Source organism: Harpia harpyja, chromosome 2 (assembly GCF_026419915.1).
Source record: "Harpia harpyja isolate bHarHar1 chromosome 2, bHarHar1 primary haplotype, whole genome shotgun sequence".
In the NCBI taxonomy this organism is placed as follows: domain Eukaryota; kingdom Metazoa; phylum Chordata; class Aves; order Accipitriformes; family Accipitridae; genus Harpia; species Harpia harpyja.
The window spans coordinates 28,640,774-28,653,495 of NC_068941.1; the positions used below are offsets into that span (position 1 = coordinate 28,640,774).

Here is a 12,722-nt window from a genome sequence, read left to right on the forward strand (position 1 = left end):
GCGGGATTGCAAAATGTAATTCATACTGTCCTGATTATTTTCCCTTTTCCATGGACACCAGTGCATCCAGTGCACTGGAATGGTGACATCCTCAGCAATGCCTGTGAAGCGGCTCCGTATTAAGAGTGGCCAAAGTGGGGAGCAACTACCCGAGCTGCATCTGATGGCTCATACTGAAGGTTGACTCCTTCCCTTTGACCCTGAAACACGATGAAATTCTGGTAGTAGTGTGGCCTTGCCCCTGCCTTCCTTCTACTGATGGCTCTGAAAAAGTTAGGTCTGTGCTTAAGAGAAAATATTGCCAAAGGAATTTGCAGTTACCCATTTACTTCCTCATCAGCCCCTAATACAAGAAATACCAGTATATTTAGAGCTCGGTAAGGCATTTTTTTCCCCAGGTAATCACCACAGTCATGACAAACTTTCCCATGAAAATGTTTGTGTGGAGACAACTGTTTTGATTCAAAAGGTGCATTATACTTGTGGGTAAAATCACTGTCGATCACAACTTTTTATATAGTGATACTTACTTTGCCTGGGTTTTTTTGTTTGCTTGGGGGTTTTTGTGGTTTTTTTCTTTTTTTTCTTTTTTTTTCAAAAGCAAGGCCCCCAAAACACTTATCAAAACAAAGACTGACCATTCTTACATACTTTTTGTTTTAAAGCAAAATGTGTCCCCCATGCCAGGAAGTTAACTTACCTGCTCTAGCCACATGGAACTTGCTCTGAAATCAGAGAGGACAGAGTAATACAGAAAGATCTGTGAAGGTGCAGGAAGTTGGATTTATTGCTATCTGTGAAGCCATTTAACACTGTTCAGAGCAATTTTAGCTGGTCAACACCTCATTGGTGAATCTCAAAATATCTGCCATGTTTATCTGAGACAGCCTTCTGTGACATATCTTCATTTGTTCTTACCTAGTGTTTGCTCTTACCCCCATTTTAAAACTTTAGTCATTTACTACAGGAGACAAAACCCATCTCCCCACCCCTCTGCTCCATGTGCTGAATGACCAACTAATAAGCAGGGAGGTAAACAATTCCCGAAGTACTTCCTTTGGCTAAGCTAACTGTTGAACAGGAACCCTGCTCATAGCAATTGGAATCACTCTGGAAACAAGCCTTGAACAGACTTAAAGCTGCAGCCATTGTAATCAAGAGATTAACAGGTAAGGAAGTAATTTTGGCAAGTTACCCTCCCACATGAACTATTTTAAACTTGAAGATTGCTAAAATGAGACTTTTCGTAAACATGAAATGAAAACAATCCTAGTAGCTGGATTAAAAAAAAAACAGTCAACAGTCTTGACTCATGAATCTATCACTGGCTGGAAAAAAATGGGTTTCAAAAATATTGTTGCTAGATATAAGTGACTAAAGAGTACAGAAAATAATTTTTCAAAAATAGGTCTTCATAGCAGTCTGGGTTAGAGGACTGGATGTTCACTGTGACTCGAGTTTTCCATTGACAGGAATAAAAAATTCTAGTTGTTCACAGGTTACAAGTTAAAAAACTACAGAAAGTGATTTATTTACATTACCAAGACGAAATTGAGTTACGGTGGCTAATAGGATAAGTGTTGCAAGTTAGACATTAGAAGAGGGATATGAACCCGATTTACTGGGCAAATTAACTTTGTTAGAAGACTTGAGCTGGTGCAAAGATAACAGCGCCTTTAGGAGACAAACTGCCTGCCTTGCTTGTGTACTCCAGTGTTTCTCTAATGATTAAAGTTCTTTAGGCAAGATTTTTCACCAGCCTGAGGGAGCCAAAAGACACCGATAAATGTGCAACAGAAATAGAATGAAAACTGGACTTAATGCCCTAACGCTCCATATCTTAATACTTCCTGAAGCAGTTCTGGTTCTTTTGCTCTCTGTAACTGAAATCGTGCTTCTTCCTGACATGTATACCACTGATTTGTAAATGGAGCCAAATAAGTGTTTTCAGGACTTGAAATAACAAGCCCAGAGAATCCCTTAAAAAATAATGTCCTGGAAAGCAAAGTAACAGATAGTAACCAAACTGAAGGGGAGCTGAAGCCTTTCAGCAGTGTCCACCTGAGGCAGTTCAGATATGGACTGAAATGCATTTGGCAGGATCCCTTTCCTTTTCTATAACGAGCTGTACTCTGGTTCACCTTGAGCCCAAGGATTTCACAGTGCTTGATACAAGTAAGGTGAATGGTGTTTGATGCAGCTGGGCACTGAACAAGGGGATCTTAACATGCTTGTTAGTCCAGAAAAGTCTTCTGCTATTTCCAAAACTGTTCAGTGTAAGAAAGGGGGATGGACTTAAATGATGTTCCCAAGGTCATGCTGCAAATTAGTAGCAAGATGGGAAACACCTCACAAACAGTCCCCTCCTGGGATCATGGGGCTGATCTGCCTACCTGAAAATAAAAGAAAGGCAGACCTCTCTGCAGTGATCAATTTAAGCCAATTTGTATTGAATAATTTGCTATGAGAGTCAATTTTAAAAAAGAAAGAAAGAAAGAAAAACCTTGTAAAGCTAGACTAAACTGTGTTAACAGTGTAGCAGTCATTCTTTGATGTGATGCTTTAGAGGAGCTGAGGCAGAACGTGCTGTTTCTGTGCAGTTTAATAAAAATAAGGCTGTGAAACATCTTCTGATGCAAAGAATCCAAGACTCTCATCAACATCTAACACTGAACCTTAAAATCACCAGACCTGAATGCATGCAGATGAGCTGTATTTGTTAATTTTAACAGCATCTGTGCCCATTTACACCAGCTAAATATCTAGCCTAACATTCAATATAAGCAATTTTCTTGTCCCTTCCCAATTAGCTCCATTACAGAAAATCTAATTAAATCATATCTTTTAGCAGGAACCAAGGCTTCAAGAGCTACATTTTTTCACTTAATTAAAAGCTCTTCATCTTGAACTGTTAATTTTCTGAAAAAGATATCCAATAGTTCTTCCTCTGATCCACTTTGGTTACTGAATGAAATGGCTCATTTGCTCTGAGTTAGCTCTTGAACTGTACACATAGGCTCCAACTCTTGTGAAGAGCTTAGAAGATGATAGGAATCATAGCTGCTTTTCTCCGCACCTCTGGATAAAATCTCTTCAGGTACAGCTTGTGTTTCTTTTGGGCCCAGAGAGACATCTGGATGACCATCAGGAAAGCAAAAATTCCAACTACCAAGGAAAAAGAGGAAAAGAAAAAAGGATCATGTGTTTTCTTTCAGTGTCTGTTTCTGTGAATACAAGAGGGTTCATGGAAAAGTCTGTAGTCTCTTCTGTGGGCAGAGACAAGTTAACTCTGCCCTTGCTCTCAGCCTTGCAGTTGCTGATATACCGTAGCCTGAGGCTCAGCCTCCACATCAGAATTCACACAGATGATGTTCACATCTCTTAGACACGCCCTGTATCACCTATGACTGCCATAAATCACAAGGCCTCCTTGGGCATGGTGCTGTCTCAACACAGAATTACCCATGGCCTCTCTCAACTATTTTTCTGGTTTGCTTTTGGCCTATAACACTTCTTTGTTTTTACCTCTGGCTCCCAACCATAACAGGGAGCTGTGCTGAACTTCCTGTTGCATGGAGGGAGAGCTTGGCCCTGGAGCAAGTAGGCAATAGGTGCACAAATAGATATAGCTGCCTGGCAGCGAGGTCTCACAAAGCCTAACAACTATAGATGCCCAGGCCCCTGCTGCGGTTGTCAGGAGCCAGTAAGTGGTCTCTCAGGTACCTCTCCCTTCAGGCTGAGTGGCACTGAATGGGGAATGCTTTTACAGGTGCTTTTTGCAAATTCATTATTCTTTCTTCCTTAAAATGAGCTGGGGGATCAGAAACATTCATTTGGCATCTGGTCAAGTTATCTTTGGGACAGTTACAGCAAGGATGAGTGTACTGCATATGTTGCTGCTCCCTGTCCTCATCAACGCAGCCCTACAATGTCCTCAAACTTTCAGGTCATTTCCATACCAGAGCCTAAGGCACAAAAAATGTTGTATCTTTAAAAAAAAAATGAAAAGTGTGATTTTTGCATGAAGCAGGTTAATCCACTTTTGAAATTCCTTTCTTTTTCATTTGTAAACCATGTGGGGCTACTTTTTGCAAGTAGCTTTTATAGGTTTCTATTTTGGAATAGAAAAATAATTAAAAAGTTAATATTTTGGAGACCTCAGTCTCAGGGACCATATTTGTATGGGTATTTAGGTCTCTAAGGATGCAGGAAAGTACTGAGCAAGAGTTGTGAATGCTACTAAGCAGGCTTCTGTTACAAGCTGGCTGCCTGATATAAGCAAACAGTGAAATGCTACCAGGAACATGTGTCTTTCCTCTTTTGAAATACTAAGTTCATCTGTTTTCTTCTCCCTATTAGAAGTATTATTCCAGGTTTACAATACAAAGAAATTTTCCTATATCAAAAATGATTGACTGTAAATGAAGAATACTGACTTTTTTTTTTTCCCTAAATTTCAATGTCTGCTTTCACTGTGGAAACAGAAGAAAAATATTTCACAAAAAGCAGAGAGCTGGTTTTGATCAAAAGAAGGTGTTGCAGTAGTGTTCATGCTCTCTGCAGCTTTCTGAGGGTAGGACTTTGAAAGTTTATACAGTCATGTCACAAGGGGGATTCAATGGCAATATTTCACATGCTATAAATTTTTTGGCAAATTTTAGATTTTCAGAATTTACTTCCATTATTTAGAGGCTACCTTCATTCTGTTTCAAACCTACCTGGCAGGGTTTGTGTCATCACTGTGAAACTAATCCAAGACCCAACCTGTTGCAAAGAAAAAAGCACTGTTAATCTGTTAATTGTAAACTTTATGTAAAGCAAAAGGGCAAGTTTTCGAAAGCTCCTCCTGGAAGAAGAGCGTGATACTTGTACTGGAAATGGAAGAGGAAAAATAGCTAGAAAGGAACCCTGCAGTGTGCTGGATGGGGTGAGGAGATGGGTGGTAAATCCTTGGATCACTGGGGAGTCTGTAGTGGAAGGGAATATACACAAGAGTCATGATATTGATGTGAGGGAAAAGAAGGGTCTGGTGGCGAAACATTTGTGCGAGCAAGGAGACTCTGATGTACAGAACATAATGATTGATGAGCAGAGGGAACTGCGTGGAGGCATTGCAGATTTTCTGCAGGCAAAGGCTGTAACACAGTAACCACCTACCCTTTGCATGTAAGCAGAAGAAAGTCATGTACCTCGTATGTATAGTTGGGACAGGATACCAGCAAGAAGAGCCACGTGAAGGGGTTGTAAGTTGGACTTGGAAAACAGGCTTTACTTCCTTTATGAAAGGAAAAAAGAAGGAAAAAAAAACCAAACAGACAAAACCAGTTTCAATACAGGGAGGGGAACTGAGCCTTATAACTTGCCTGTGTAACAGCCATCCCCTTGGCCAATCCTCCCAGAGTACCACTTGTTAGAAAAGTTTCAGTGAAGTCTTTTGAGACAGCAAAAGCTGTATTTATCCTAGTGAGAATGCTGCTTAGTGGGCCATGTATCAGTTTTTACAGGAAGGTCTGGCATGTCCAAAGGATGCGACCTTTGTTCAGAGGAAGAGAGACAAGTAGTTTAATGCGGGCTAGCCAGCAGGTGAGGGCTAAGGGCACTCTTCTGGGATGTAAAGGATGCAGCTGTATCTTATTCAACCTGACTCAGGAACGTGAACCTGTCCCCTCTCGCATCTTCATCCTTCATCCCAGGGTAGAACAGGAAAACAACTCCAAAGCTAACAGGATGACTCTCTACAGCCACAGATAAAACTCACAAAATGCCATATACGCAACACTTCGTTTTTAAGTTCTGGCAACAACGTTATCTTTAATACTTGTAGGCACTGAGAGTGTAGATGAATTATTTGGGTCTTGCTGTTTTTAAACTGAATTAGGCCCCTTGCAACAAAGAACATAAGGACCTGCCTAACCACAGCACATCAAAAGTTTTCCAGACTAGAAACTGACATCAGTGTGTGAAGTTGATCATACTGTGGTAAAGTATTTTCTTAAATACAGTGTTATAGTGGGAATTATACTATTATTATCTGAAAATATATTTTACTTTCTAGTATATAACTTTTATTCTCATGGTACAAAAGATCCTGAAAACCTATGCTTGGAGCAGCCTTTTAAGAGCATATATATACTTTGATGCCTGTGTAGGTATTCATGAGTCTATCTTTGTGTATTTATATCTATATGTGTGTGTGTATTTTTGCATGAGATGCATGTACCTAAAAACTCTGCAACCTAGTTTAAAAGTTTTTCAAACATATTTAAAATGGAATCCTCTGTTGTCAGTCAACAGGATGCTTTAGAGAACTTCCATGCTTAAATCCATATTTAAATCGCAGCTGTGTCTAATTAAGATAAGTTTGCTATAAGCTTTGAAGCAACAACAGTGTTGCTAATGTTTCCTTGTCGCCACATTTATTTTAAAGATGTTATACCAATGGCATGGTACCTACTTCAACTTTCTTTATTCTGTGGATGTGGATACATAAATTACTGTATACCAGCAGAAGATGGATAGGTTAAGCACACTTCAGTCTTAAATAGACAAACAGACAACAAAGACAGACCTGAATGACTCTGGTGAGCTAAAGTTACGTTGATAAAGTGATTTCCAGCTTCACACATCTGCAAGACATTAAAAACATATTTTCAGTTGTATCCCTAAAATGCTGCGGTAACTCCATTGCAGTGCATAACCAGAATCCCCCCGTTACAACTCTAGTCTCTGTATCTAGAAAATATGTACTCTGAAATGACTCTCCCACAGGAAATACATTCTGTGATCTTTGTCAAACACACAAGTGTCTAGTGAGCACCGCGGGCACAGCCTGGGGATGAAAGCCCATGTTTCAGCTCCACAGAGCTCAGTGCAGGCACGCCTTTGGTGTGGTTCTCATGCCCAGCATGTGCAACATGCTTTGGTCTGGGGAGATCGGAGAGGCTCCCTGGGGTCTAAGGAATTTAGCAAGATACTTTTCTGAACTGAACATCATTGTCAGGATTTGGATTTAATCCAGGCTGCAAAGAAGCAGGTGAAAAGTTGACCACTGGTTGTGTAAAGATGCCATGAGTTAATGTGCCTACCCTCTTCCTACACACACTTTGAAAGGTGTTCAGCGTAACACCTTTGTTATGCCAGTTACAGAGTATGGTAACTGGTTCTTTAGGTAAGTCAGAGGAAGGAAAACCAGGGTGAATAAAAAGGTAGCGGTTCTCTGAAGGGCAGACTAGTTGAATAGATAGTAGTTGGGAATTGAAAAATGAAGGGAGCCAGTATTATTCCTGGTTCTGCTACTCTCTGGTTATGCCATTTCCAGCCCTAACCAACCTCTCAAACCTGGTCTTTAATATTTAGATGGTTTAAATCTTTGGAAGAGGTACCATGTCTCCCCACTTGGTTATATAGCATGTAGTACAAGGTATTTCAGATTTGCTTGTGGCTTTCAGTACTTCATCAATTACAACTACTGTAGAATCAAACCCAATCACTGCCTATATTTAATGTGAGAACTGGTAGGAAAACCAGTTTCGATTCCTTGAAAAGAAAGCCTGTCAGTACAGCAATCTAATTTTATTTTTTTAATTTTTCCCCAGCTTTGTGAAGAAAACCAAAACACTGTATACATTTCAATCTTGGACTGAATTGAACTTTTTTATTCATTTCTGGGTTTGAAGACTGATTTCTCCTCTCAAATTGAAAAAATGCAGTGTTAAAAAGTTGTGTTTTCTTATATAATTTGTCATTCTAAATTTTACAAGCCTGGTAAAAATTAAGAAATTAAAATAAAAAGGAAGAGTGCTAAAACCTAGAGACATTAAAAGTGTAAAGTCACAAAATTAATACAGAAAAAAAGAAATACAATTGTAATTTTTTAAAGCCAATTCTGAAAGTCATCCATAACAAACTTCAATTACAACTAATTGAAAGGAATATGTAACTTCATTTTGTATTGAAATGTGCCATTTTCTGAAAGAACATTGTAGATAGCATTGCTGAAGAATTTTCCCCTTTTTGGCAGAGAGATTTCTGTGGGTTTTGTCAGGAAAGTTTAAATCAGTTCTATCAGCAAAGCTGTTATTCTGCATGGATATGTAGTCATGGGTCAAATCCTGCAGTCCTTTTATGTTTTTTGATTACAACTAACTGGCTGTTATCTATCATAAACACCAGATGTAAAACACTAAATAGCCAGAAAAGAAATTCTATTATAAAATACCGTATCAGAAGCTATAATTCTAGCCATACCAATAGAAGTAGTTTTAATTTACGTACTTCCAATTATGAGCTAGGAGCATGATTTTTTCTGATTACTATTATTTTAAAGAAAAAAGTTTCAAAGTTAAAAGTGTTTTTGTGAAACACTATACATACTGAAATATGCAATGCCCATACTATTGTGAAGCAAGAGAGATTCACACACTGTAGTTAACACCTACTAATTCTATAATCAATTCTAAGTAAAGCAAGCAAAGGGCATTTCTGCAAGGATTTTTATTGGCTTACCTTTGACTCTGCAGCTGCATTCTGCTGTAATTAGCTGTTATGTCCCTCTTTATAAATGTGGCTGCTAATGCTCTATATTGAGAAGTACTGCTAAATGTAAGTTATTCCTTAGTCAGTGTCTCAGATATAAAATATGGGGCAGTGGGGAAGAGCAGGAAAAAGGCTTACCATATTTATGCTGATAAAATATTGAAATCTACGTACTGTTCCCCCTCTTTATATTCCATGTGACCCTATGAGAAAAATATCCCTGCAAAGCTTAGAGTAATTTTCTAAATATGAGAATCAGAAGGGCCTGCTGACACTCTTCAAATTATTCAGTACTGTTGTTTACAGCAGCTGCAGATGTATACACTTAAATCAGGATATGTAACAAAGACAAGTGTTAAAAGAGGAAAAGAAAAGAAATCTTCCAAATATTTTATTTGTATGTTTTAGAAACCTGTGAAAACAGATTCATGTTATTTTATTTTGTATGTTGCTGTTTTAAATTCATTGTCTGAGAACCTGCCAGAACAAGGTCTGAAAGGGAAAGGTTTTGAGTTTCCATGGGTAGGAAGTTCTCAAAAGAGCTGCAAGAATTCAGACCACAGACCAGGTGCTGATGCAGATCTGAAGGGGTTGGCCATGTTTTATAGCAAATACCCCCAACAGGACTCATCTCTTTGCTTGATGGCAGCGTTTTCCATAAAAGCTATAGCAGGGCCTGTTATATTGAGGCGAGGAAGGATTTTTCATTAGAAAAGGAGGCTTTTTCTATGCAGAGATTTTGATGAGGGCTAGTTTTACTGGTAGCAGTGAATATTCAGACAAGCGGTTGCTTTTCAAGTAACCCCTGAGCTTGGGAAGGGCGCAGACAGTAAGGTTCTGGGCGCACCACTGCCTACCGCTGTCACAACCTCCTGTCTCCACAGTACAGGATTATTGCTTTTGGCTGTAGAGCCTCATTGAGTGCATGAACTTCTTCATATGAGTATTTTACTTGTCTTTGCTATACTTTATTAGAGCAGGAAAAGCTGAGAACTGCATGGCCAACCCCAGAGACAAACACTGCCAAAACTGGGATCTTTAAGGGTCCCGAATTTACAAAAGCATTTAAATATTGCAAGGAGTTGTTTGAATGCTTTTCTGAATAGTGTTTGCCTGAAGAAGCCTAGACAAGTTACTGTCTCATCTTCTTGTTATATTTCTGGAAACTGACTTGTATCTGATTTTCAAAGAGGCTGACTGTTTTGGCTACTGACCCATGCTTGCTTGGGAAAGTCAATACACAGCATTTCCAACTGCAATGCTCACAGAGGATGGAAGAGAATATACATTTCCATGTGAGAATTTCTTACTGAGCCTCTGTCTCACTATATGGTTCTGTTCATTCAAATATCAGGTTCAGTAGTCTCAGCCATCCTTTGTCGCTTCCGCTTTCCCTTGGCTTAACCCACTTTGGCAGGGATTGTTTTTATTGTTTTTAATAGCTGTTGAGGTTAAGTTATTCAGGGCATGCAGTACTATCGCAAAGTCTGCTTAGGATGTAATTCTTCAGTGTTATAAAAATGGCAAGTTCCAGTCTAAGTATCTGTGTTTTTACACAATTATGAGTAGTAATAATGCTGATGATGTTTTCATGCCTCTCAGATACAGTCCTTCACATTAAGCTTTGTATAGGTAAACAGTACTAGGAGACCTCCTGGCCTAGAAACCGTAATAGATTATCACTAAATCCAGTCAAAGGACACAGGGCTATGGGCATTGGCATATATATATATATATATATACACACAAATGCATAGCAGCCTTACTGTATTTTGCTAAATCTGGAGTTACTCCTATTCCACAGTAATTAATAAAACTTTATTTTTGTACGTACCAGAAAAGCAAGGGCAGCAAAAGAAACTTGTCTGTGGCCAAATGCTAGAAAACAGAACAAAATTATAAATTGCATTTTATGGTATGCACATGGTTTGCTATGGGTGAAATTAATCTAGTGCTGAGGAGCAGAAATACTTCTTTCCTGACAGGCTCTGCAGAAAGAATTGATATTATCACACACAATATGAAGACAATGCAAATAGTAACAACACTCTGAAATGCCAGTCTCTTCACCACTGATCTCAAGGCAGTTTTCACCTAACTTTTTCTAGTATTTGTCAGCTTCACATATCCAAGTGCTTTGTCAAACCAGCTGGTGGTGTTAAATTCCTTGGAAAGGCACAAGGAGGGATGAAGTGAAGGTCAGTGGCTGAACCAGGCCAGGAATCACAGGCCCTTGTATCTCCATGAGCAGAGAACCCAAGATATAACCTATCCATTACTTTTTCCTTTTTTTTTTAGGAATGAGGCTTTACTATATAGCCACTGTCTGCTACACAGTCTCACCATGCAAGAAAAATATTTAGCCTTTGCAATTTTTACCTGCCCTTTGCCTGCCCTCTCCTTTTTTCCGTTGTCCCCAGATCACTGTAGTGCTGTATCATGTTCATCTCCAAAGGTTTACAGTTCCCAAGTAAACCTCGGTTATGGTTGAGGGACACAAACCACGTGTATGTACCTCACTTCCCTGACCAAGTCTCATCGAGCCTTTACTTTTGAGAACCCTTTTTCTCTGGCTGGCACACGACTCCTCTGCGGTGCCAAGGGCATGTGCTAAAACTCCTGCTCAGAATAACCAGCACATGTCAACTTGTGGGTATGTAGTGGCTAAGCAGATGTTCTTCATGGGTCCTTTGTCAGCCTGGTTTAATTTACCACTCCTGCATAGCATTCTGCAACTACCTGCTTGCCTTTCCTTACCTGTCCCCAAACCAGCCATCTCTGGATATGGCTGTGGAGGTCACCCTCTCCTGCATCCAAATAAACCATCAATGTCTTACTGATCCAGCTAACTATGCCAGAGGGCTGGTGATCCCCAGCATTAGACCCATGTACCTATAACTCTCATTTTAAGGCAGTGGCAAGCAATTAGAAGTACTTCTTCTGAATGCTTTCTCTGTTGGAAAGCTGTCTTGAACAAATGGTTTCCTCTATAAAGAAGCTGCACCTACTGATTTGATGGCCCAGACTGCTAAAAAGTGTGTCTAGGGAGGTTTCAACGTTGTTCGCAGCATTACTGTTAAAGCCACACCAAATTTAACTGTCTTTCAATGAATCACATCATTTTGGAACAGAAATTTTGTACTACTTTGAAAGGAAAGCAAATGCCAAGTAGGAGAAATTAAAAAAAAAAATTAGTAATTTAACCAAGTGTAAATAAAAAAGGCAAAGCAAACTCTTTGTTCCCAAAGCTCATAGATAACTATAAGATGCAGAGAAAAAGAAAGATTAAGGTGTCGCAAGAAAGTAAAGTAGCAGGAAACAAAACTTATGCCAATTATGCTCAAAAGAAGCAAAACCTCGAAGAGTAAATAAGAAGAAAAAAAATTGCGAAGAAACAGCAGTGCAACAATAAAAATAATGAGAGGGAACAAAATGATGAATGAAATCTGGAAGCAAAAAGCATAGGATTTTTTTCATTATTATCAGCAGTATCTGCTTGACTTTTACTGGTTTCTCACCAAAAAAAATTAAAAATCTTAATTTTCATGAAAAGGATGTATCTTTAGCAAATAAATATTTCCTCCAAGAAAATGCAGCCAGCTCTAGTTCTCTCCTGCATTCTTAATACAAATATTGTGAAGATGAGCAAAATATATCAATCTTTGTGTTTTCTCCACTGGGCCAATATTTCCAGTTCATAAAACTGGACAGCGATTGACCGTCACTGAACAGGAATGTACATGCAATGGCACAGCAGGAGTGCCTCCTGCACAACAGTCTTCCTTCTGACAGGGAGTAAAGGCTAATCTCTGGCTAGATGAGTCATATGATCTCATGTGGGAGCCATCTATTGATTTTGGAGGTCTTAAGGTTGCATACCAAAAACTTTTTAAAACCAAGGTCAGTTTTGTGCTCTACTTATACATACATGGTGGCGTATATCGTGGATGGTTGATGTAGTATGCAATCCAGGAAGTGAATCCCCAGTAAAAGGCACAGCCCTGGAAGGGACGAAAGATACTTTTTTTTGTTAGAAAGGGCGATAAGCAAGTACAAACTGTAACTTTATAAATATAAATTCTGGTAAGTGCAAAACCCAAATGACCATTGAAAGACTTTGCAGTGGCTTCTTGAGACAGAATACAGAACTTTTCAAGATGCTATGAAGCCACTTAAAAAAAATATAA

At 39.1% G+C, this 12,722-nt stretch overlaps 1 protein-coding gene across 1 annotated transcript in view; it reads right to left on the minus strand.

The window, feature by feature from the left end:
- Positions 1-778: 778 nt before the first annotated feature.
- The window catches only part of TECRL (trans-2,3-enoyl-CoA reductase like), a 65,892-nt gene continuing 53,948 nt past the window's right edge, over positions 779-12,722 (minus strand). Inside the window, exons 7-12 of the mRNA XM_052773952.1 lie at positions 12,464-12,536; positions 10,370-10,413; positions 6,569-6,626; positions 5,190-5,275; positions 4,719-4,764; positions 779-3,165 (exon numbers count right to left, since the gene is read on the minus strand). Coding sequence (XP_052629912.1) covers positions 3,038-3,165; positions 4,719-4,764; positions 5,190-5,275; positions 6,569-6,626; positions 10,370-10,413; positions 12,464-12,536 — 435 coding nt within the window. The 3' untranslated portion in view covers positions 779-3,037. The remainder of the gene's footprint in view (positions 3,166-4,718; positions 4,765-5,189; positions 5,276-6,568; positions 6,627-10,369; positions 10,414-12,463; positions 12,537-12,722) is intronic.